This window comes from Alligator sinensis, unplaced genomic scaffold (assembly GCF_000455745.1).
Source record: "Alligator sinensis unplaced genomic scaffold, ASM45574v1 scaffold793_1, whole genome shotgun sequence".
Lineage (NCBI taxonomy): Eukaryota > Metazoa > Chordata > Crocodylia > Alligatoridae > Alligator > Alligator sinensis.
Window position 1 is genome coordinate 49,289 of NW_005842858.1, and position 26,250 is coordinate 75,538.

General features: G+C 39.2%; 1 protein-coding gene across 1 annotated transcript in view; it reads left to right on the forward strand.

Annotated features, from left to right (window-relative positions):
- Positions 1-26,250, forward strand: part of LOC102383157 (contactin-associated protein-like 4) — an 80,446-nt gene that overhangs the window by 39,513 nt on the left and 14,683 nt on the right. The window contains exons 7-10 of the mRNA XM_025191763.1: positions 7,190-7,429; positions 9,491-9,715; positions 13,291-13,424; positions 14,549-14,636. Of these exons, the coding sequence (XP_025047548.1) occupies positions 7,190-7,429; positions 9,491-9,715; positions 13,291-13,424; positions 14,549-14,636 (687 nt within the window). The remainder of the gene's footprint in view (positions 1-7,189; positions 7,430-9,490; positions 9,716-13,290; positions 13,425-14,548; positions 14,637-26,250) is intronic.

The following is a 26,250-nucleotide window of genomic DNA, read 5'->3' on the forward strand; positions in this document are numbered from 1 at the left end:
TGAAGATTTCAGGAGGAGCAAACCAGGGTGGTTTTTTAATTCTGAGTGGACAAAGGCACGTCCCTGCCCCCTGACTTAGGCATGTAGGCTCCAGAGAGGGTCCGGCATTGACACACATTGTTGTTTAGCATTTCCTATTGGCTAATACTAGGCTGTCTTCGATTCAGCAAGCAGAATTTGGAGGATTGCTTTTCTGAGGTTCTTAACTTACCCTATGTACTTTATAGGAAACCTTTTTGCCTAAAATACAGTTTTGAATTCCAGCCAGATTGTGGGTATAATCCAAAATGTTAGGAAGTACAGATCCTAAGTCCTTTATTGCATCTAGCCTCAAGTGCCCTGCCAAAGTCAGGACTTGGACTCACGTTTCCTTTCTTTATCCCATTATAGTTCCAAAAAATATTCTTTTTATGTTCATAATCACAGCCCAGTATGTGTGTCCTCTAAAAGCTATCCATAACATCCAAAGGTTTTAGTTAAATTTAGACCCAGGTAAATTACATGGATATATAATAAGAATTTAAAAAGTTAAAAACCACGTTAAAAACTTTGTTAATTGGATTGGAACAGATTTTAGACTTCAGTCATAAATCACTGTATCTAATTACCAGGAAGCATACAAGATATTGTATCTTCATCAAGTGAATTATTAGACCTATACCTCTGTCAAGTATGTACAAATTCAAGGGCAGAGGATATTTACTAAAAAAATTCTAAGTTGATGGTATTAATAGATTTATTCTAAGGTCATATGAAGTTGAGCAGAAAAAAATAGAGACAAAATCCTTTGCAGATTGTTCATCCCTGCTATTAGTTCTAAATCTATTTGGAAAATATTGGTGGGATTGAAATGTTATTAACAAATGCATAATACAGTAGATTTATCACTTGGATTTAACTGGTCATTTTTATTGCTTTCCTTAGAATTTTAACTATGACTATCTATCAAAAACTGGGTTAGAAAGAAAGAAAGAAAGACTTTGACTTTTGACTTTTAACTACTTTATTCAGGGATTCAGGGTACAAAAAGTTGGCCCCTCCAGAGTCCACCTCCAATACACAAAGCAAAGACAAACAAATTACCATCAAACCAAGAGCACCATGTCATTACCTTCCTTACATCCTACTGTGACAGACACCTTCGCTGTGTTACATGTCATGCCTAACATGCCGCTATGCAGTCAGGGCACTGTCCACATGGTCATACAGACCAAAGCCCTCTATAAACACATGATTCCTAACCTGCTGTATCCAATCATACGTGTGTCAACACCTTCAACTTCCCACACAAAGAAAAAAAGCAAAAAGCAGCCTGGTGAGCGCCCAGGGCACAGCACGATCTGGGTGTCACAGTCCACCGCCAAGCCTGCCTGGTTGCCCATGGTGTCGGAGCGCATATTGAAGATGGCCGTCCTCCACATGGCATAGCACTCCCTCAAGGGCCCAGCGTGCCTCCAAGTCAGGCACTACCTGCCAGAGCACAGTGTACTCAAACTCCAGTGAGAGGCGCACCTGCACCAGGAGGCAGAAAAGCCTCAGGGCATCGTTTGAGCCAGTCCTGGTAAGCCGGTTGCTGTGGCTCTTGCTGTGGCTCTTGGCTCTTGGCCTGACCTAGTAGGAAGTTGGGCAGGCAGATGGCACCCTGATCAGCTGCCTGGGAAGGGTAGGGGCACACGTAGGTGTTTTCCAAGAGGTTCCTGCCCAGCTCCCGCAGCAGCGGCTCAAGGGTGACAAAGAGTGGCTGCAGGTGAGGACAGTCGAGGAAGGCATGAAAGAGGTTCTCTTCACTGCCCCCGGGGCAGAAGGGGCAGGCCATCAAGGCAGCTGGGTGAAAGTGGGACACCAACATGCCAGTGGCTAGGATGCTGTGCAGCAACTGCCACTGGAGGTCACCAGTCTTCTTGGCAGTTGGCAGCTTATACAATGTGCACCAAGCTGGGTGGGCTGGTGGGGAATCTGGGTGCCCCAGAAGAATGAAAGAAAAAAAGAAAGAAACTTTCATCATTTTTTTTTATAAGTCTTGCTACCCATATAGTACTGACTAAAATAAAATGTAGCACTTATTAAAATAAACCCTGCATTTGTTATTTGAGAAAAGTCTTTTTTAGTTTGCTATTTTGCAGTGTGAAGAAGAGCCACCAAATGGATGAGTCAAAGATCCACGTAGGAGAAAGATACAAAAGACTTCTGATTCCAGTCTTCCACTATGTAATTAAGTGTTTCTCATAAGACTGTAAAGAGGGTCTCATAAGACTCAAAGACCTGATTCCAGGTTCAACTCAGGTTGCTTTTATTAATCATTTCACAATAACTGTTTATCCTGTATATAACAGAACTATTTTGCCTCCTTTACACTAAAAACACCTCTTTTCAGCTAGCTAAGAGGCCTAGAGTCCTAACTATATGCACACATGCTTAATGCAAAGAAGGAAAAATATTCTGCTTTTGTTTGAAGAGCTCCTTATATACTGTTTCTTTTTTTCTTTCTTTTCTGTGCTAAGACTCAGCAGGTCTGAAGACCAACCTCAAACAAAATGTATTTTTGTCCTTTATTTATATTTCTCAATATCTAAAGGAGTACTGTGTACTTTAGTAAGCATTTATTTTCTATGTGGGTCTGGAACACAAAATTCTTATTTTAAAGAAACACCACAATGACTAAGAAATGAAAGAAATTACTAATTTCTTTCTTAGAGGGCCAATACAGTTTTACTTTCATTTCTAGCTTTGTAGACCCACCTCACATTGTAGAATAACCATTTCCAAAACTTATTTTATTTCATCTGAATAAATAATCCATCTTTTTTTCATTCAATTAGGCCAAGATAGATATCTTCTTAAACCTAACATAGATAACTTCTGTTAAAACTGTTGTTTTAGAAGAACAATGTATAATTATTCTTTAAAAAATTTTGGAGCAGATCTGATACAAAGTGACTTTTGTGTAAATTTATAACATTCAAATAGTGTATTAAAAGTATGGAAGACTACAAATTGACCTTTCTTCCTTTAAATATTTTTAAACTTATGAATATGCCCACTTTGGAAAGCATTGCTGCCCCTTCAGAACTTGATTAAGATAACAATGTCCAGGTTCTATGGCTTCTATTATTATTGCTGATTTGAATCAATGTGAATCTGTAGTCTATTTTGCTTCAGAAGTAGCATACTCTGTACAGCATTTTAACTTTTCAGGAACTCCCAACCTGTTCATTTAATCAAGCTGAATTCTTACTTTATCTGTTTAGTCAAATAGCATTTTTCTTAATTAAGGGATTATCAAACATACTATTTTATCTATTTTTATTAACTGTACAATTACTCAAGAATTTCTAAATCTGCTGAGGCTAGTGAAAACTTCTCATTAACAGTGGACATCCTTAGAGGCTTAAGACTGGCATTAGCAGAATCACTGCATATTAACATATGATTCTGTTTGCATAGTAATTTTCATAGTTATCCAGAAGTCATTTAGTTGTATATTTAAAATGTAACCTTTTGAAGGGGAAAAACTGAACTTATAATTTATTTATTTGTAAAACATATTCATCTTGGGGGTTATATAAATAATAGTGCAGTAAAGGCTAACGTGCCTTTTTTTGCTTCAGTCTTCACAACAACGTCAGCTCCCAGACTATTACACTGGGCAGCACAATCTGGGCAGGAGGTAAGCAGCCCTCAGTTGTGAAAGAACAGGTTAGGAACTACTTAGAAAAGCTGAACAGGTACAAGTCCATGGGGACTGATGAGATGCACCCGAGGGTGCTGAGGGAGTTGGCTGATGTGAGTGCAGAGACATGGGCCATCATCTTTGAAAACTTATGGCAATCAGGAGAGGTCCCAGATGATTGGAAAAGGGCAAACATAGTGCCTATATTTAAGGAAGGGAAGAAGGAGGATTCAGGGAGCTACAGACCAGTCAGCCTCACCTCAGTCCCTGGAAAAATCATGGAGCAGATCCTCAAGGAATTCATTTTTAAGCACTTGGAGGAGAAAAAGGTGATTAGGAACAGTTAGTATGGATTCACGAGGGGCAAGTCATGCCTGACCAGCCTGATTGCCTTCTATGATGAAGTGACTGGCTCTGTGGATGCAAGGAGACTGGTGGATGTGGTGTACCTTGATTTTAGCCAGGCTTTTGATAAGATCCCCCACAGCATTCTCACAGGCAAGCTAAGGAATAATGGGCTGGATGAACGGACTGTAAGGTGGATAGAAAACTGGCTGGAGCATCAAGCTCAGAGAGTAGTAATCAGTGGCTTAATGTCTGCTTGGCAGCCAGTATCAAGTGGAGTGCCCCAGGGGTTGCTCCTGGGGCCAGTTTTGGTCAATGTCTTCATCAACAACCTGGAAGATGGCATAGAGTGCACCCTCAGCAAGTCTGCAGAGGACATCAGTCTGGGGCGAGTAGTAGATATGCTGGAGGGTCAGGTTAGGATTCAGAGCAAATTAGATGAATTGAACGATTGGGCCAAAAGAAATCTCATGAGAGTCAAGAAGGACAAGTGAAAAATCCTGCACTTAGCAGAGAACAATCCCATGCAACAGGCTGGTGGCTGCAACCCATCCTAGAAAGAGACTCTATTGTTAAAAACTTCTTCACAGAGACACCCATCCTAGCCTTCAAACAAGCACTGAACCTCGCTAACCTCATCACCAGAAGTAAACTTCCTCAGACCCAGAACACACCAAAAGGATACAGACCGTGCCAGGACAAGAAATGTGAAACCTGCCAACACATCTCCACCACCCCCACTATTACTACACCCCACAACAGAGCCATCAGCATTCCTGGATCTTACAGCTGCACCTCCAGAAATGTAATATACCTCATCCAATGCACCAAATGCCCTGATGGGAAATACGTAGGAGAGACCAAACAACAACTGCGCACCAGAATGAACGCACACCGGAAATCTATCAAAGACAGAAATACCCAATTACCTGTGGGGGCACATTTCTCACAAGAAAACCACTCTCTCTCCAATCTCTCAGTCCTGATCCTCAAAGGAAACTTACACAGCGCTTCCCAGAGATGAACCTATGAACTCCACTTCATCAACCTCCTGGATACTAAAAATCATGGACTAAATATAGACATTGTATTTATGACACATTATAACCTGCCTGACATCTGACTCCCCAGGTATCTCTCCACTTTCATCCCCCTTCTCTCTCTCTCTCTCTCTCTCTCTCTCCCCACCCTGCAGCCTGTCTCTCACCCATTGACTCCTCAATCTACATTTTCACTGACTACCTGTCTTGTATGCATACCAGCCCAGCCTCTGGCTTCTTTACTTTTCATTCCATCCAGGAACAGCACACACCAACTGCTGAAACTTCCTTAGCCTGACAAAGGGTTTTTGAACCCAAAAGCTTGCTTAATAATTGTTTTCCAACTATTTGGGTTGGTCTAATAAAAGATATCAGATTCACCCAAGGAACCTTGTCTGCCTGTGAATAGTTACACATTAAGAGTTAATACCATTTGTTGCCTGTGATTTGCCACTAGAGGGCTGTGGGCAGAGAGGTGGTTAGGAGCTATGTCACCTGGGCTCAATGATTTGGGGCTGGAAGCAGTGACTCCTGGGATGCTGAAGGACTGTAGATTGCTTGTTTTATCTCTGTGGAAGACTGAAGTTACCTTAACACAAACTAGGTAGCACAGCCCAAAGTTAATCTTCTTTTGAAGTGGTGTAACTTTGAGACACTTAGAGGGCACTGAGTATGAATTAACAAACTCTAATGTGTGGACATTGGTGTTTTAAGTGCCTTTAGTATGGTCTAAGTGCAACATATAACTTCCCTCTTGGTATAAGCATAAAGATAGTCTCTGCTCTAATGAAGTTTTATGTCTTAAGGAAGTTAAGATGCACAGAGAAATCCAGAGGAAGGAAGAATAAATTATTTCTTTATAGTACTTGCATGGCTTCCATTACCATGGTATCTGAGCCTCTCCCAATAGGTAACATCTGCTTACCTGTAACTCATTTTGCAATGAGGTGGCAAAAAATACTACTATCCCCATTTTATAAATGGGGAATCAATACAAAGAATGATTGAGCCATATTTTGGAAAAAAAGGCATTGGTGCATAAAGTAAGGCAGAATTTAGGTTCTTCATAAAGCCTTTGCAACTGTTTAGGTACTTGGGAGGATGTAGACCTCTAAGATTATACTTGTGCCCAAAGTTCTGCTGCCATCTTGGCTGAACTGAGTATCTCACACTGGCCTCCTACATAAGACTGTTTGGGCTTTCCTATGTGTAAGTTCCTTGTGATGGCCATGGTCAAATCTGTACTCCTGGGATATGGGCTGTGTGGGTCTAAACTTCAGTCTGTGGTGGGCATGAATGCCCACTTCCTAAGAGAGTGTTCTTATGTGAAAGGTAGGTGGCAGCAGCACAATCTGCCCACCTCTCTGATGTTTATGAATGTTGTGTTTTGTGCTGTACTCAGTTCGAGTATGCCTAACAAACCAGGCCCTTAAAAATGTAGCCCTGGGATGCCAGTTTCTAACCCCAAATAGTTTAAAATGAGTGAAAAGTCCCGAGATGCTCACTTCAGACAAGTTGACAGCTGTGCTGCGCAGGTATACTAACCATAACGTAGGAACTTAGGTAAGTTTTCTTGTGAAAACTTCAGCACATATAGGCTTTCAGAAATCTAAGCAAGGTCTCTGTGGTTTATTAACTTAAAACTTAGGTGCCTAAATTCTAGCTAAATTGTATTTTAGGCACCTTTTTTTGATCTGGTCCTAAGTGACTGCCCAAGGTCACACGGGAGATTTGTAGCAGTGTTTGGGTGTGCCCCAGGCCAATGAGCTAAACTCTGGATTACCCTTCCTCTTCTCAATTAGAAGGTTTGTTTGTTTTTTATCTGATGCGCACACATTATTTTGCTGTGAATTAATAGAAATATGCTTGGAAAGATACCATTGCTTGGTGGCTTTACTGTACAAAACCCTTCATCTGGATTGGAAGCTTCAAGCATTTCCTGTAATTATTTGATAAAAGCAAACAAGGAAAAACAAAACAGATGTGCCCTTTACAGGGATTTATAAATATTTTCACCTGCATAGATTTACATATTTAGAAACCCATAATGGATGGTTATGGACTGCTAAAATAAATAGATTTCTATGCAATCGTATCTTTTCAGTTTCTAAAAGTTCACGTGAATTTATTTCAGGTGGGACTGCATCGAGGCAGAAAGGATTCCTAGGATGTATTCGCTCCTTGCAGTTAAATGGAGTAGCCCTTGACATGGAAGAAAGAGCAAAGATAACTCCAGGAGTTGAACCAGGTTGTCCTGGACATTGTAGCAGCTATGGTAACCTATGTCACAATGGAGGAAAGTGTAGAGAGAAATACAGTGGATTTTCATGTGACTGCACATTCTCTGCTTACACAGGGCCATTCTGTAAGAAAGGCAAGCATGAATAGTAAATCTATTATAATTATGTCTCATTAATATGAATTATTAAAATGAAAATTCTTTGCAGTTATTCAAAATAATCTAATTTGGAACATGATCTAGTTGAAAAATTTGCCTGTGGATTCCAAACTGCTGTTTGTAAAATTTGCATTGGGGGTAGAAAAATAACTCTTCTGTTTCTCCCAGGCTGCATCTACATGAGATGCTGACTATGCAGTATCTCATTACTACTGCGCAGTAGCATTGTGTGGCATGAAGCGTGATGAGACGTTACTGCACAATAATAACAAGTTACTGCACAGTCAGCGTCATCTAAAAGCCATTTGGTTACTAAAGCCATACAACTACTAATAACTAAAAGTTATTTAGTACTTATATGTAGAAGTATACACAAGTACTAAATGACTGCCCAGTAACGACTGCTCAGTCAGCATCCCACGTAGACACAACTCCAGGCAATAAAACAGAGACTTTCAACACTAAATTTAAACAACGTAGCCATTTAATTTTGGCAAATGATAGACCCAAGGGTGCTAGGTTTTGTGGGAACAATTTGTGGATGAAAGATGCTGTCACACTCTTCATTGTTTCTGGTTTTCTTGTATTAGATTGTATCTGTGTAAGGTTAACCAACAAACAACTTGATTTCTGTCCTCCCAATGCATATTTCAAAAGGTGGTTTAAATCTGAGGGGGAAAAATACCATTCAACCATGTATTCCATTGCTGTCACAACAATACTAAAGAAACTGCATGAGCCTCTATCATTGCTATCATTATGCAGCTAATGAATTTCCAGAGATATACTTAAGAGCCAAATGAATTCAGACACTGCTGTAGGTAGGGGTCATCTTGGGGAAGCTACCAGTAATCAGCTTTTGAAGAAAATCTGCAAAGTGGTAGAATAAATATTTTTTTTTCTTTAAAAAATTTTTTTTTTTTAACTTGAACGTCCTCGAAATTCATATTGCATCATTTCAAATGATATCAAGATGTAACCTTCATTGCACTATGGAAAGAAATATACCACCGTAGCAAAATTGCATTTCAAATACCTCATAGCAAAGAAAGACAATTTTGATCTATTTCCCTGAAATCTTGAAAATATATGCTGCAGTAAATGTATTTGTAGGATAAGATTGTATTTAGGGCTGGAGTCAATGTTTGAAAAGTTTTAAACTGGGCTAGATATAATTAACATAAATGCTGTTGGGACCTGGGACTAATTATATGCTGCAGCTGAAAGCATGGCATTGCCTACAGTAATAGGATTTATTCATCTCCAATCTGTGTAGAATAGAATACTATTGGTGTAGTACTTGTGTATAGAAGTACAGTGGATCAGGTCATGACAGTTTTTCAAAAATGTCCCTGGAGTGTGGGAGCTATGTGGGAAAGATAATGTAGTACCAGGCTGTATTATAGTTCAGGCACTGAGCAAAGAAGGGAATATTCTCTCCCCTTGGATTCAGCCTGTTCACTCTAGCCCTTTCCACCCCCTCTTGGTTTCTTCCCCCTACTACAATGTTGAATTCAGAGCCATAGAGCCTCCACTGTGTACCAAGGAGGGTGCAACAGAAATGTTTGAATCCACTTCCATTCAATAAGGGAAGATCCCCTCCTTGGCCAGGTACAGACATTACACTTTTAAATGATCAGAAACCAGTTTATACCTGTAACAGAACGTAAGTTCAGCTCACATAGATTGGTTTAAAAATAGTGGAAGATTTGCTTCCCCCACCAAAAGTCAAATGCATGTTCTGTTTACTGAAATTGTCTGATCTAAAGTATGCCACTTACAGAAAACCATGTAACTTGGGTCAATTTTGCTTTTGGCTTTTTGAATTCCTGTACCTAGCCCAGGTGTGGATTTGGGTGGGGACAATCCAGGCTCATATTTTTATCTATGATATTAAGTAATGTGCTACTGATATTTCTTTGCTAATGTATTCATAGTAACTGTGCATATGTTTAATCCTTTCAGTGAAGAAGAAAACCCTGATATTTGGTTACTGGTTACTTGATGTTGACAAAATTAAATTCTGTGTTGTTTCAGAGATGTCTGCCTATTTTGGAGCCGGTACCTCAGTGACATATAATTTTCAAGAATATTACACCTTAACTAAAAATTCTAGTTCACATGCTTCTTCTTTTTATGCTGACATGACCTTGATCAGGGAAGCAATCACATTTACCTTTCGGACAACAAAGACTCCAAGCTTACTGCTTTATGTGAGCTCTTTCTACAAAGAGTATCTCTCAGTTATTCTTACCAAAAACGGTGAGTGTTTAAAAGGAAAAAAAAAATGGAATGTTAGAGCTGTTGAAGCAAACCACATTTTTTTCTGATTCTCAGACCTGAATCACAAGCAAATCGTGTTCTCCAGTTGTCACTTTCTTTAAGTGATAGATTTATTTTTCAGCAGAGCCAAAATGGTTTCTACATGAAAAATTACTGCAGTAATACCTGATTAAAATACTTTCCTTCTGCCACATATTTGTATCTTTTTCTCTGTCATACATACCTACAAACTGACAACCACACCCACACAAAGAGGTAGGATAAAAGTATTAATCTTATAATAGCTAGCAACTTTGGTAATGTATCCAAATATTCCAAATTAAGTTTTTTCTTTGCTCATTTTCAACTAAGTTGTCTTTGTTGAGCCTGACAGATGGTTACTATTGCACACATGCAAAGTATAAAATGTCATGCACATGTAAGCTTGTGATAAACAATATTACAATATGTTTATCTAAATTTCAGACCAAATTATTCCATACTAAACTCCAAAGCATTTTGGGAGATGAATAAAGTCGGTGAAGTACACTCTTTGCAAAAAAATGATATCAGTGGACCTCTGCCAACTTAGGCGAGCAGTCAGTTTTGTCTAGTAACTTTGTTCTCAAATCTTTGCTTTTGTCTATTTTTGATGACTGTGTGTGTCTTATAGTTCGGGCAATATTTATGAGCTGTGACCAAGAAATGCTTTAGGTGCCTAAAGTATGCCTAAGTCAAACAATGCAACCTCAAAACCTCTGAATAGTGGCTTTCTGAACTTATTTGGTGTTTCTCTGTTTTACCTGAAAGCTCTCCAGATGCCTGGAGTTTTGCTTTTGGGTATGCCTAGATCTGCCCTGATCTGCACATCTCTGTACCTGTCTACTACCTAAACCCAGAGTCCTCTAAAGAGCCCCCACAGAGAATGTAGGTCATATCTAACACACCAACAAAATCAAGCCACTCCCAAAACACACATTTTTAAATGTGATGCCACCACCCATGTAATGTACAATAACTTGGGCATTGAGCCTTTGTCTAAGAAGTGGGAGACCAGAGTTCAGTCATCTCCTCTGACTAAGGAGAGTGCCTTATCCACCAGCTACTCTCCACATTATCTGCTTGAAAGAAGAGAAGGTACAAGAAGGAGTGCATCTATGCAGCCCAGTATTTAGAGCATGCAGCTGGGACTTGCAGAGTCCTGGATTACATCTCTGCTTCCAGGGCAGTTTATATTAACCATGAGTGGATAAAATACAGAAATAAACCTAGGAGCAGAGATCTGTTTTTATCTTCCTGTGAGCTGAGTGCCCTCATCATTAATCTATAGAGTCTGGACCCTCTTTCTAGCCCCATGAACCACCCTGTTGCCAAATAAAACAACAAGCCCTATTCAGTTCTATCTAATAATAGAAGTAGACACCTACATCCTTGGGAGATTATTTCAGGCTCAATCTCTCTGGTGAATAGCAGCATTTATGCTTTATAGGGGAATGATGAGAGTGCAGATATATCCGTGTGTTTTTGTTTTCTGTTAGTTGCTGCATTTCACAAGCCTAAGGGGGTGAACAAGCATTCTGTGGACCCACTTAAGATTTAGGTGACTTAGTTTAAGCCATTTAGACCTGAGTCAGGATCCTTGCATGTAAGTATTTGCCACTTGCTTGGAGGAGGTGTGGGCAGCCAGTAGCAAGTTGCGGAGGGGAAGGGGTCAGGGGAGGGCCAGTGGGTCCAGGAGGTTTGGCAGACCCATGACAGGGCTAATCAAATGGGTAAAAGTATAACTCAGTCAAGGTGAGGGGGTAAAAAGACCACAGCCCTGAGGCTGTGGAGAGTGGCTGGACTTTCTGAGCCCTGGGGCTGTGCTGTGCCATGCAAGCATGTGAGAGCCGTGGGGCTGAAGGTGTGCAAGCATTTCCTAGACCAAGGCAGCCATTTCGCTAGGTTGTGTTAACCCCATGCTGATCTAAACTTAGTTCACATCTGAGGAAAACTAATTTTTGATTGGGCACAACATTTTTAGGGTGACCTAAGCCCTGTCAGTGCTTGCACACCCAGGCATTTATATCACCCAAATTTTGGTTAGGATAATCAACATGTAAAGCTTGTCCATACCTTAGGTTGTAAACTCTCAGATCTAGATACATAGCTTTGGGGATCAGGAGCCTAAATGCAAGTCATTCAGACATCTAGCTTGTAGGTACGCAAATCCTTTAGTGGCTCTAGTCCTACTACCACTGAATAGAAAAATTAGACATGTCCAATTTGTCTTCTAAAAGATAAAAAAGTTCTAATACTTCTACAACAAATAAAGAGTCTCTGGTAACTCATATGATGTAGTTCTGTCATGGCATATAAAGTCTTCTCATACAGTCATTTCTTATTAGGCTTTGTACAGACATTCAGTTTCTTTTGGGATAGTCACTGCTTTTCTAGGAGAAACCATGGTACAGGGATTTTCTCCCAGAATAAAAATGGCCACTTTGGGAGAAAAATAACCTGGGAACAACCAGAGTTAAATCACTCCAGGAGAGTTTCTCCTGGGAGATTGAATGTCTGTACATACCATGGCTTCTCTCAGAAAAGAACATAGTCCTCCAGCATTCCTCCACCCCAGAAGGTACAGTGTTGGACTCTGCTGCTTTAGGAAGGAGCAGAACATACCCCTTTCACAATCCCCACATTGTGTTGCAGAGAGAGACAGTCTGCAAGGCAGGTTGACTCAGGGCTCCCTTATAAATTGCTGACATCTGTTGTCAGGCAGACTGAGAGAGCCTTCAGATCACACTGAGATGTGTGCACAGTCCCGACCCCTTTCTCTCTCCCTGCAGCTGCACACTGTCATTACTCCAAGCTCTGCACTCTTCAGGGCCCAGGAATAAACCTGGAAGAATTCTCCCAGTTAATCTGAATGTGTGTACACAGCCAAAAAATAACAATGAACTCTGTGGGTTGTAATGTTCAGAATTCTTGACAAACAGGCACAGATTTATTGTAAGTATCAGAGAATGGGGAGATATATTATATAAAACTTCACTTCCCACCAAAGTTCAATTGTTAGATTGTTTGTGAACCTTTAAAACATTTTGACTGTTGAACAGTACCAGCTCTTGTGGTAGTACAATTGAAATTTGTTGTAACATTCTTGATATGAAATACCATAATAATTATCTCTTCAGACTAAATTGTAAAAATTCACCACTCATAAGGCACGTCTACACGTGCATCAATACACCTTTTCTAATTCACATTAAATTTACTACCTCCAATGTGAGGTACTAAATTAAGACACATTTAGACTGCACTAATAGTCTGCTGAGCATTAAAGTACATGTGTAGATGTGCCCGTGGAATAGTTTAACTCCATAATCCAAGCCAATCATGGTTTTCTGTTACTTTTTTTTGTTTCATGTTTGTGTTTTTCTTGTGTCTGTTAGTTACATAAATCAAACTTTGTACAACTTTATAAATGCACACCTGAAAAGCAGAATTATTGTATATGATATGATCTACACTAGCTATTTTGTACATACTGTAATCCTGAAACTAAAATATCATTTACTCAATCCCTTCAGGAAGTTTACAGATCAGGTACAAGCTAGATAGCCATCAAGATCCTGATGTCTTTAGCATCAATTTCAAAAGCATGGCCGACGGGCAGCTTCACCATGTGAAGATTAACAGGGAGGAAGAAATGCTCTTTGTAGAGGTAATTCAGTTAAGCAAAAAAAGTGGATTGTCATTGAAGAGTACAAGACCTAAAGCAAAATGAAATAAATAAATACAATAAAAGTAGTATCCCAACATAAATTGTTTTTTAATAGCTTAAGGAAATAAAGAAAGTGTAGCAGACTTGTTGAACAGTGAAAGTCTGGGCTAAAAGATGTCTTTGATGTTCACCTTGCCTATTTTAAAAGGTCAGATCCTCCTTCTCCTTTAATTTCAATAGGCAATAAATGGTTTTCTAGTTCAGCTTAAACTATATGAATGTGGGTCTCGAAAATTGTTTTCAGTTTTCTCTTCTATTTAAATTTTAGGAGAACAGGACTAATACTATTGCCTTTAAATGATAACCTATAATAATATATTGGTCCTAGTTTGTAAAGGTATTGTATTTGGGATGTTAAGGTGCATAGCATTTCTTTTTTTAGGAATAAGAGAAAATGCTAGGAAGCTATGTTTCTTGTCTACTGTGTTTCATGATTTCTAAGAAAACTGGAAGGTTAGCTAACATCATTCATATTTCTTGACTCTGGTATTGGAAGAAAGCCCAATTGTATAATAAATGCTGATGATTTGAATGTTACGAATCAAGCAATACATTAAGGGAAGTGTTGCATGGGTACAGTTATGTACTGTCATCAGCTTTTGAAAGCAGACAGTTTATCCAAGAGCTTTGAGAGCACAGCATTCACAGTGTAATGTTTCATCTTTTAAAGTTGCATTTGGAGCTAAATGCCAACTTTTGTCTTAAAAAAGAAAAGTCTTTGGCATGCTTTCATAGGGCTTACCAATTGTATTCAGATTATGTGTGAAAAAAGAATAATCTAAATTGGTATGAAAAATAAAACTAAGGTGGGGATGCTCAGATACTTAAAAGAGTATCTCAGCCACATTTATAGTGTTCTGAGGGACTTAGGCCAAGTTGTCTGTAAAACTGAACTTCCTTTAACTGATTGATTTTCTCTTTGAGAATTGTTTTTCTAACATTTATGGGAAAATTAACAAGACTATCTTTTCTTTTTTGCCTCTTTCTCTCCCCTTCCTACACATCCCAAATGAATTTTCTTCCATTATTCGACCTTTATTTTTTTTCACGGAACAATATTGCAGATTAACCAGAATGAAAGGATGAAATTTATTCTGTCTTCAGGTACAGAATTCAATGCAATCAAATCTCTCATACTTGGCAAGATTTTAGGTAAGTAGAACACCATACAATTTTCCAAAACATCTATAAAAAAATGTCATCATGCCACAAAAAATAATAACCCCAATCTTATTGAGAGACATTCCTTGTCTTGAATTTAATTAGACAGTGAGTGACAATCAAGGTAAAAACTCCACTCTTGTCAAAGTGCACATATAATCATGGGTAAGTGCTTCCTGCAAGATGAGCAAGTGGATTCCATTAAAAATAATTTCACACTTATCTCTCTCATTTTGCAATCAAGCATAATGAAAGATGGCATTTTTCTTACACTCCAGGAAAAAAAAACCCTAAAGTATGAGTAAATCACATGTTAAGACCACAGATAAGTAATTAGTTGCCATATCTGAAAAAACTTCCTATAACTGGACTTTGAACTGTACAGCAGTTAGGGTTAAGGTGTGGTAAGAAAATATGTGCAGGGTTTTTTGACTTTGTTTTTTTTCTCTTCTTTTTAAAGTTCTGCATAGTGAGCAAGTCAGGGATTTGGCAATAACTGTCTGTTATTTTTCCTTGGGTGGAATTTACCTAACCCCAGTTATCACTTTTATTGTTCATGTGAGTTAAGTTAAAGTATCTGGCAGGGTGGGGGAGGAGAGGGGGAGAGATAATCATTCTGAAAGACAATAGTAGTAGCATTTCCCCTCATATTTTACTATCAGAGAACATAAAGTCATAGCAAGGGACAAACCTGGAGAGAATTTGCAGTGAAATATGCTACCCTTGCTAGTAAGGTATTTGGAATTCTGAATGTTGGTGCATCTCATTATCAGGGACCACTGTGTCCCATTTGAATCATGGAAAAATATGGATTTTGAGTTACTTTTTTAAATATGAAAATTGGGGATTTTTTTTTTTTATCAGCGAAAACCAGGATTCCTGCTCATTACCATGAGAGGTTTTACAGGATTTATTGAAATGCAGGATGAGGTTTTTCTTTCCAGTCAGCACAGGGAAAAAAGCTCCTCCTCTTCCATTCACATACAAGCAAACCTCATTAAATATATTGTCTATCATTAAACTGCTTCCAGAAGTATCATGTGCTGAGTAATGGAAACCAACTATGAAGCTGGTTAAATAAAGCCAACATTGGATATAACTATAAAACACTCGGCCTATATTAGTCAAACAAACTGATGGAAACTGATCACAAAATAAGTGAGTGCAGTCCATTTGAATAAGGTATACACTCCTCTCAGTGTCAACTCTTTTCAAGTCAGGGTGAACCACTACACTGAATATATTTTGACTTTTTCTTTACTTCCACAACTGAGTTGTGCCTTAATTTCCCATTTCCAATCATTCCTATTTGTTCACCAGCCTTAAATATCTGGTAAACATAACCAAACAGGGCCCCAAACAGTTCACCCAAAATTTCTCTGTTGCCCCCTCTCTCAGCCTGTTGCATATGATTAGTGTGGTCCTGCCCTCCATGAGGTGGAGCCAGACCAGGTTGTCCTGTGCCTCATCTGCATATCAATTTTCAGAGGATCTTAGGACTTGTGATAAAAACACCCACTTCCAGTCATGAGTAGGGAGTGAATTAGCACATGGATCCTTTTTGGTGAGTATTTGGAGTACACACACATACTTAGCAGTGCTGAGTTATGGGGTCATTATGGCTTGAAACACTGTTGACTCTGTTGGGGCCTAGACCAATTAACTATGTGGTAAAGCATGAGCCTTTTGACTTTGGACCAATATGCATAATTTGTACTATATGTAAGTAGGTACAAAAGTACTGCTTAAAAATTATGGAGTATCTGTGCTAAAACTTGCAGCAGTTTCCTAAAAGTAAAATGCATCAATTCTGGATGAACTAAGTCTATGGCTAATTTATCTACATGAAAATTACTAGAGGTATATTTATTTCAAGGCCAGTGGACACATCTACATGTGCCATTAATGTGTGCAAATAAACTCCGGAGCTTATTGCTTCAGAATTTTTTGCTCCCAGGCATACCATTTGAATGTGTGCTCAAGAGTAAAAAACACTGGAGTTTATCTGTGCACAGCACATTGAGCCCAATAGGAGCAGCCCAAGCTGGCAGCAGCTCAGGCCTGGTCTGGCTGGGTCCAATGTGCTGCAGAGGAGCTGGCTGGGTCACAAGTGCAGAGGGGCTGGCTGGGCCACATTGAAGCACCCTCTGTATACACATGCATTACTGTGCATGAAAAGATCAGGGTAGCACTTATATTTAGTCTGCATCAGGGTAGCACCTGTATTTAGAGTACTAGCCTGCTCTGGAGTTTATTAGTTTTGTATGCCCTAATAGGGGCACATGTGTAGACGTATAGACATTTACTGTGGAGCTAATTAGGCAGCTTCTCAGTAAACATTTTGTGTAGATGCACCCAGTGTTTTCAAATTTGCCCCTCACTTCCATGTACTTAGTGAGAGCAGGATCTGATAGTAATGATGAGGGGAAGACAAGGGGGTTATCTGAAATCCCACATTTATTTTACCTTTTGCAGCAGTAGAAGGGGGACAAATTCAAGGTAAACCTCTGATAATTAGGTTCTGTACCTGGAAAACTGTAACAAATATATCATTTTTCTATATATAGAATCTAATTATAAGGGGGTCATCTTATTATCAGGGTTGTCTTGTATTCAAGTAAATACAGTATATTTTGCATATCTTGCTCTTCCTGCAATGCTTGGCACAAGAATGTGGGAGCAAACTGTAAAAGCTGGTATATTCTGTGATATAATAAATAATGTCACCTTGACCTTTTCAAGGCTTTCTAATTTGAATCATTATTTCCACCCTTCTGTATTTATAGCCTGAGCAACCCAGGGGGGAAATGTGGAGTGGACACGGATAATCAAAATGTTGCTTACTGAAAGAGATAATAACCAGGTTTATAAATCTTTATAATGTACACTGTTTACACTGCATGCTGGCCATTGCTTTTATCATCAGCAATTGTGTTTATTTAGAATTAAAATATGATTATTAACACAAGGCTCCATTTCCAAAACAAAATAGGAAGTAGTATAAACTGAGCTCCTGTGGTCTTCTCAATGTGCCATAGCTGATAGATCCAGTGACAATTTGTAATAGTTAATGAATGAAACTGCAAAATCATAACTATTTCTTATTCCTTTTAAACCCCCCAAAGCAATATAAAATGTTAATTAAACTGTTCAATATGGATTCCAGGCAAAGCCAAGACATTTTAGGAAATTAATGTTAAAATATTTCTGTTTGGTCTAAAATATCATCACAGTAGTGTGATGGGAGAATGCAGGCTTATCCTAAATCCAGTAATTTGTTATTTTTCTAACATATCAGAAATTGAGTTTTTACCTTAAATTGGTATGTAGGATATATTTACCGTATATACTTTTCTTGGGCTTATAGGAATGGTTTCTGTGTTTTATACAATACTACTGTAAAACAAAAGTTCTGAAAAAATGCTTAACACTTGGTTTAGTTTAGAGATATTTTACTACTTGGTACCTAGGATGCCCCAGTAGGATCTATATATCTGTTACATGTGCAGATAATATAAAAGCTTTGGTAAATCTGTGCTTCTGGCATTGAAACAGATCTGGGAATACTTTTGAGACTGAAGGTAGTAAGCATGCTTCTAGTCCCAGTGCAGGCTTCTACACATGCATTTTACTGTGGAGTTGACTAATTAATTCAACCATCTATACGTGTGGTACTATTAGGCTGAAGTAAAATAATTAACTCCACTGTAGGATAGCACTGCCTGACACAAGTATTATCCTATGATGGAGTTATTTAGCAGGTTTCAATGCACATGTAGACAGTGACCAGGTCTGACTTGGGCATGAGGATGCTACAGTGTAGGTGAGCCAGAGAAGATTAGCTCTAGGCTGACAGGCCGACCTCCTAGATCCCCTGCCAACTGGGGCTGCACTGCCCTGGCTCAACGTGCTGTGGTCCTGGGTGCATGTGAAAATACTGCAGCTGGTAGCAGTAAACTTTGGTGCAAATGGTGCTGGAGTTTATCCAGGTATGCTAATTGTATGTGTACATGCATCCACTAAGAAGTGAAATATAGATCTCAAAACATGCACTGTGTTAAGTTTGGAATCTAAATATTGACTTTCAGACATGATATGATACAAAATTGATATATTTATTTAAATCATGCAGAAAGCTCCAAAAGAAGTCTTTTCAATTTTTCTCCATCCTACTTCAGATGTAAACAGGGTCCTAATTTGTTCATATTATCAGTCTATTGTGTACCCTCTTTTAATTATATTTTTGGATGGTATCTTCTTCTGAATATAATAAACTCTCAAAGTAGCTTCTAGCTGACCCACCCCCCCAAAAAAAAATCTTTATATACTGTTTATTCAGATAAATTCATTTAAAAGGTTGCTTTTGTTCATTATGTTTAAAGGTGAGCTATTAATGAGGATTCAATGTAATCCTTACATAAAACAAAACAGAATATCAGTAGATGGTTGGTGAGCACTTTGAAGGTTTCATCTATATAGAAGGCAGCATTAACTGCAATATGTAGTACTTGATAAAACATCAGCAAATTCATAAGGTTTTGTTCTAAAAATAAGAGATACAGCAAATAATTATAGAAACTGAATCAGGACTAATTAAGCTGTTGTAGAGCCCTGACAGACATGGGGGAAAAAGTAGCACTTTAGCAGACTCTTCTTGTCTGCATCAGTTTGCCCAGAGTGCCCAGGTTATAGGCATAGGAAAAAAACCAAAACAAAATAGGACTTTACTTTCAGCTTGGCATGACCTTGCACTGAGCCCAGAAGAGGAACTGCATCAGTTTGACCTAGTTTGCCCAGCATCTGTATAGTTTGTGCACTTCAGTGGGGCTTTTTGGCACTTTTATATAATAGCTGATTCAATCACCTGTTACATAAAAGCACCAAAAAGCCTCACTGAAGTGCACAAGCTGTACAGATGCTGGGCAAGCCGGGTCAAACTGACATGATTCCTCTTCTAGGGTCAGTGCAAGGGTGTGCCGAGTTGAAAGTAAAGCTCTGTTTTGTTTTGTTTTGTATTTTTCCTATATCTGTAAGCAGCTGTAGTAATTAACCAGTTCCAGACATACACTTCAATTTCATAGTAATCACAGTATCATAGTAGTACTGTTCAGGTATAGTAGTTAAGCATGTGGAAAACTTTCTGTTATAAGCCAAATATTCAAGTGTTTATAATTTAGCTGTAAATGTTTATTTGATGTTAGATCATGATGGACACATTTTTTAGAGAAGTCCTAGTCATTTAGGTTGACCAAGTTTCATTTGATGCAGGACTAGAGGAGGTGAAGGCCAGTTTTTGGCTTTGCATCACTAGAGGAACAAAAAATAATTGGATTATTAGGAATCATCAGGACTTATGAATCCATTTGGCAGTATTTAAAGGGCATGATCTTTAGTTGGCTAATGATATTGATGCCCTTTGTAGTAGGCTGAAAAATCGATCAATGAATAATGCTATAAAAAACTTGGTGCTATTATTATTGCTCCTGCTGATGCATCTACAACAACAACAGCTACTACTAGTACCAGCACTAGGAAGCAGAAATCAACCTGCTTATATTAACTTTAGTTGACAGGAGATTCCACAGAGTTAACAGAATCAGGCAGATGTGTTTGCTGTGGAAGAAGGACAAAGTGGGTTACCTTTACAGCACTCCTTAACCTGCTGTTTCCTGATACTGCAGAAAGCTCTTAAGGAAGTGGGAAGACACATATCAGAAAGAGAGGTGTATAGTACATACTTTTCTCTTGACAACTAGTAGGGAATCTGGTGATAAACAACACAATCTGCAAATGAGCTAACTTAGAAGCAGAACCCATCTGTATGGTGGAACATTCCAATTAAGGAATGTGCTCCAGAGGCAGTAGCAAATAGCCATGTCCTGGAACTCATCCATTGCAGTAAATGTGGCCAGGAAATTTCCTTGGTTTTAGAACTACTGTGTCTGACTTCCTTGATAATATACAACATGGAATTTGACCTATCATTCTTTCACTGGAGAAAATTTATTCCGTGTCCACCATGTGCGTATTGAGTTCAGCAACTTCAGATTAAACTGTGGCATATCTTTTTTGAAAGACATCCAGTTTCTATTTAAAAAATCCAAGTAAATGATGAATCAGTCACTTCTCTTGGTAAAGTTTGCCAATGATTGATCACCCTCACTCTTAGAAAGCTGCATTCTTTCTGTTTAGAATGCTTACAGTTTAAACTTCTGGCCGTTGGAAAGGCCTTGTTGACATCAGTGGACCAGATTTCTGAACAGTCAGCTTAAATTATATGTCTTCTCCCACTGTAAGTGCTCAGGGCTGTCTGGAAAAGGGTTTGAGAGTGGTAGTGCTCAGCATTGCTCAACCTAACTTATAGGTAACTGGGTTTGCGAGGTGATTCACAAACCTGTGTTAGGTACCTAAAATCTCTGTGTGGTAAATTTAGAGTCAGATGCCTAAGCTAGTACTGTGAGTGGAGGTATATCTAAGCTATTATATCTAAGCAGACAGGGGTTTTACAAATCCACAATATTTTGAGGTGTCATTGAATGATTCCTGTGTATGTGATGTTCACTCAGAGCACACCTTTGGACCCCTTAAAGGATTTAGGTTGTAGGACTCTTAGTCTATGAAAGCAAATGGACATCAACATGAAAGAGGTTCCTGGATGCTTGGCTCTGAAAATCGTTGGTGTCTGAGCATTTGCACCTGACAGAACTTCAGGCAACCAAATAACTTAACTGGCAAAAGTTAGGTACTTAAAAGTCCTTTCAAATGGTTAGTGTTTTATTTATTTGTTTGTTTGTCCATTTGTTTGTTTTGTGGGCTTCATACTTAGACTTAGGTGCTTTAGTTTTGATGAAAATGGACTTTAGGTACTTTAGTTCCTTTTTGGATCTGGGTATTTGAAACTATAATAAAGTATCCTTTTGACCTATGTGGGAGAGAGAAAGAGTTGGGCTCCTTGGATGACATTGACCTCTACCAGATCTAAGGGTATACATTTCCTTCCCCTTGCCATACTGTCTTTTACCACTATCAAGCTTTTCCCTGGTTTAAAAAAAAAAGATAAATAACTGGAAAAATAATCTTTTATCTCCTCCCCCAATAAAGATGTCTCTTTGAGCAGGTAATAAATGTGGAAATTCCACAACTTTCATCAAGTCAGGATAATCTTAATTTTTAGTGGGTGATATAAATATGATCAGCAGATTGATTAAATATGACCTGGACTGACATTTCATGAGAGAAGCAGAAACTTTGTGGGGGGAAGAATAATGATTTAAACTTTATTAAAGATTCCATATAATATTTTATTAAAGATTATATATATTTATTAAATATATAGTTACTGTATCCCAGGAGGAGCATTGGGACATGACTGAGTCATGTGTCCTACTAGGCTGTTCTTTTGCACTGGGTGGAAACCAAAATTTAGCATCCATGCATATACATTCTAGTTGGCCATTATGCAACCCTTCTTTCCACTTTAGCCTAGGTATACTGGGAACACAACCACTGTTATTTCAGCCACCACCTAAAGCCATGATAAACTTGGCAAACACGGGGTGAGGAGGGCCTTAATGTTTCCTATTGTGCTATAATTAATATGAGAGCACAATTTAACCCTTAATAACTAGTCACTTGGCACATCCAGACAAGTGCACATGTGTGCTTTGCAGCACCTCAAAAGCCTTTGAGGTCCACATGAAAAGGTTCTCTGTGCTGCATATTTGTAGTGAGGAGCCAAAATTAGATACCGGGCATTTAAAAAATACCAAATCCCAGCACATTTAGGACTTGTTGCCTGGATCAGTGGTTTGTTTGCTGAGTTAGTATGGTAAGTGCTGTGAGTTTAAGTCTGGGTGTGGACCCAGAGCCTCAGTGGGGTCTGGCTTCCTGGTGGGCATAAGAAAATTCTGGGGCACACACTAATAGAGAAAATTAGGCTGGACATAAAAAAAAAAAAATTTCTGTAAGGGTTACCAGAATCTGGAACACGCTTCTGGCAGAGGTGGTGCCATCACTATCCTTGGAGGTGTTCAAGATGAGGCTGAATAAGCACCTTGTTGAGCTTGTTTGAGCCCAATAATTTCCTGCCTATGGCAGGGGACTGGACTTGATGATCTTGCAGGTCCCTTCTGGTCCTTTGATTCTAGGATTCTATGTTCTTAAAAAAGTGGTCTAAAAATAAGCATGGTCTAAAATTAAGCATGCCACCTGAAACCAGAGCCTGGCCAGCCAGAGTCATGCTCCAGCTACCAAGCGCCTGCATTAAAGCTGCTAGGGCCAGTTCAGGTGCTATCCCCAGCCTTCCCAATCCCACTCAGGGAAATTTGCCTTACACTAGAGCGTGTGTACAGGGGCATTCCCCAGACACGTGTGACAGCAGCACAACTATGTGCCACTGCTGTTTGTCCCAGGGAAAATGCATGCGTGCAAGTGTCTGGACACACCGTTAAAGTCCAATCAAAAGAATTGGAGGGGGATGGGACTTTGGAGATTTGGTAAAGTTAGTACTCTTTATCCACAAAAATGTTAATATTGTTCCCTGTCAAGCAAGATAAAAACAGATTTTCAACTTGGTCTGTTTTCTTTACATGCAAAGATCATAGGAACGTAGGGTTGGAAGGAACCTCATGACATCATCTAATCCAACCTGTTTCTCAAGAAGAGATCATCCCTAACTAAACCATCCCAGCCAGTTGTCTGCCCAAGCTGCTCTTGAAAAGGTCCAAGGATAGCAATTCCACAGTTTCTCTAGGTAGTCTGCTTCAGAATGCCTACCTTCTGCTTGGCCATCATCATAGTCAGAAAGTTCCTTCTCATCTGTAACCTAACTTTCCCCTGCTGCAGCTTGAACCTGTTGTTTCCAGTCCTATCCCCTACAAAGAAAAGTCCATCTCCAAGTCTATCTCTGTAGTTACCCTTCAGATATTTGATGATTGTTGTCAAATTCCCCCTTAGTCTTCTCTCCTCCAGATTAAATAACCCTAGTTCTTTCATTGTCCCCTAAATCTTGCTTCCCAGGCCCATAATCATTTTTGTTGTTCTTGGCTTGACTCTTTTCAATCTGTTCACAACCTTCTTGAAGTGTGTGTGTGTGTGTGTGTGTGTGTGTGTGTGTGTGTGTGTGCGCGCGCGTGTGCGCTCACATGTGCCAGGGGCTGAGGGGGGCAGCAAAACTGGATACAGTATTCACGATGAGGTGAAACCAGTGCTTAATAGACTGGGAGAATTACTTTCCTCGATTTGCAAGTGACACTCCTGTTATTAGAGCCCAATATGGTGTTGGCTATTTTTGCAGCAAGAGCACAGTGTTACCTCAGATTCAGTTTATTGTCCATTGTAATCCCCAGGTCTTCTTTGCAGCACAGCAGCCTAGCAACTCATTCCCCAGTCTTCATTTATGCATGCAATTGTTCCATCCCAGGTGTAGTTCATTGCACTTGCTCTTGTGGAGTCTCATCTGATTGACTGCAGACTATTTTTCCAGGTCATTGTTGACCCTAGCCCTACCATTTAGAGCAGGGATGGGCAAAATAATGCATCACAGCTCTGCTCTGCCTCCAAACCACACTGTCACTGCCACAACATCCCAGTCCTGGAGAAGCTCCCTGTCCAGCTGTGCACCCTGTCCGTGCTGACCCAACCTGTTATATATCCACCTTACTGTACTTTCATCTAGTCTAGTCTGTATTTACTTAGCTTGTTAATGAGAATGTTGTGGGATAATGGCCTCAAAAGTTGTGACAAAGTCAAGGTATATGACTTCCACTGCTCTCTCCCATCCACAGAGCTCATCACCTTATCAGAGAAGGTCTTGTTCGTGGTGAATCAATGCTGACTCTTATTGATCACCTTATTCTCTTCTAGTGTAAGGGATCAGGTTGTAGGCAGTTTCACCTCAATGTTTATACCTCTGAGGGAAGACAGTGGCAGAGGTCAGCATTGAAGACACAAATGACTAAATCCAGAGGGAAATCCAGGGGCAGAATCCACAATACAGGCTAGGGTCAGTGTCCAGGAATCAGATATTGAGTTGCCAAGTCCATGGATCACTAATCCACAGGTTGATTAATACAAAGTTGAGTTGCTAACCCACAGGTTGATATCCCAGAAAAGAGCCCAACTGGGATCAGAAAACCAGAACAATGATCTGTGGGAAAATCCAAAGCCAGAGTCCAGAAACAGCTGAAACCAGGTTGAAGAACCAAGAAAGCCAGAGAGCATGGGGACCAGGAGGTTTTCCAAACCAAAAAGGGTCAGAATTGTTGGCTGGCCTGGAGGCTGGTGCCACAGGTGGATCTGCCAGTCAGGAAGCTGCCTGGTTAACTAGCTGGGCCGGAGCTTTTCAGCCAGAAACCCAAGGCAGGGCAATTCTAGGCAATTGGCCCATGCTGAGCTACCTGCTAAGGCACCTGTCATCTGGGTGCTTCACAACAAAGTCCTTGAGAACCTTCTCTATGGTGTTTCTAGGTATCAAAATCAGACTGAGTTGCACCAGTTCTACTGAACTGTGGCTTTAAGTTAATGTTAATAAACCAGTTTAACTCTGAGTGTAAACACTTTTAAATCAATTTAAATTTCTTTGTTATCATTTAAGCTACCACTTGCAAATATAGACTTGGAAATTTAGCCAGACTGATGTAATTTGAGTAATTATACAATTATAATCAAACAGCTATGCCCACATAGTGTCTGGCACCCATGTAACCATATCAGATTTTAAACTTTGTTAAACCTGTGCAATATGTGATAAGCTCTTGATAGCTATTTGTAGTCAATGGGATGTATTTGATCTCAGTTTTCCCATCTCAAAAATAATATTAAATTTGTTTTTTTCCTTACAGAAACATTGTGATGACTAATTAATATTTGTACAGCATGTTGAAGAAGGGCTGAGTCATTATTATTAGGATTTTTTAATAAAGGAGTGAAGAAGTAGCAAGACCATTTGCTCTTTTACACTGATAAGTACAATATGGTGATAATTCAAACTGTTAATGAAATCAGTCTTTAAAACATTACTGTTTGTGTGCACCCACACAAATGCTTCAGTGAAACAGCTGCTAATTAATACTGGCTTTGAAAAATCCCGCTTTTTGTTTAACAAGTTCTTCATTGCTGTTTTAAACCCACAATGTAGTGTCATTTAAATCCTATTTTTTAAAAAGTGTTGATTTATGCTTGCTGAGGGGAAATGTTGAAATGCTACCATTTTCAAATAATTTGGTTTCAGTTTTGCTCTGCAATGAGTATGTGGCATCTGACTTCATTAGGTATCTCTGAATTAATCAAAAGATGCACTGTCTTTTTTCACAACTGCCTTAATTTCTTGTACACGTAACTGAAGCCCAAAGAGCTCATACATAACATTTTAAATCTATTGTTAATGTTTTTACTTGTAGTAACTTGTAGTAACTTTTGAACATGAGATTTGATGATGTCTGAGAAGAGCTTTTGCTAATAGCTACTTGTTAGTCTCCTGACCCTTGGGAATTGTTGACAAGAGCTGCAAAAAGTCTCATGAATCACCATTTGTATTATCACTTGTTTTTCTACACTGATATTTTTGTCAGAAGGAAACAAGTTGTACAGGGTGCTAAAGTAAGAG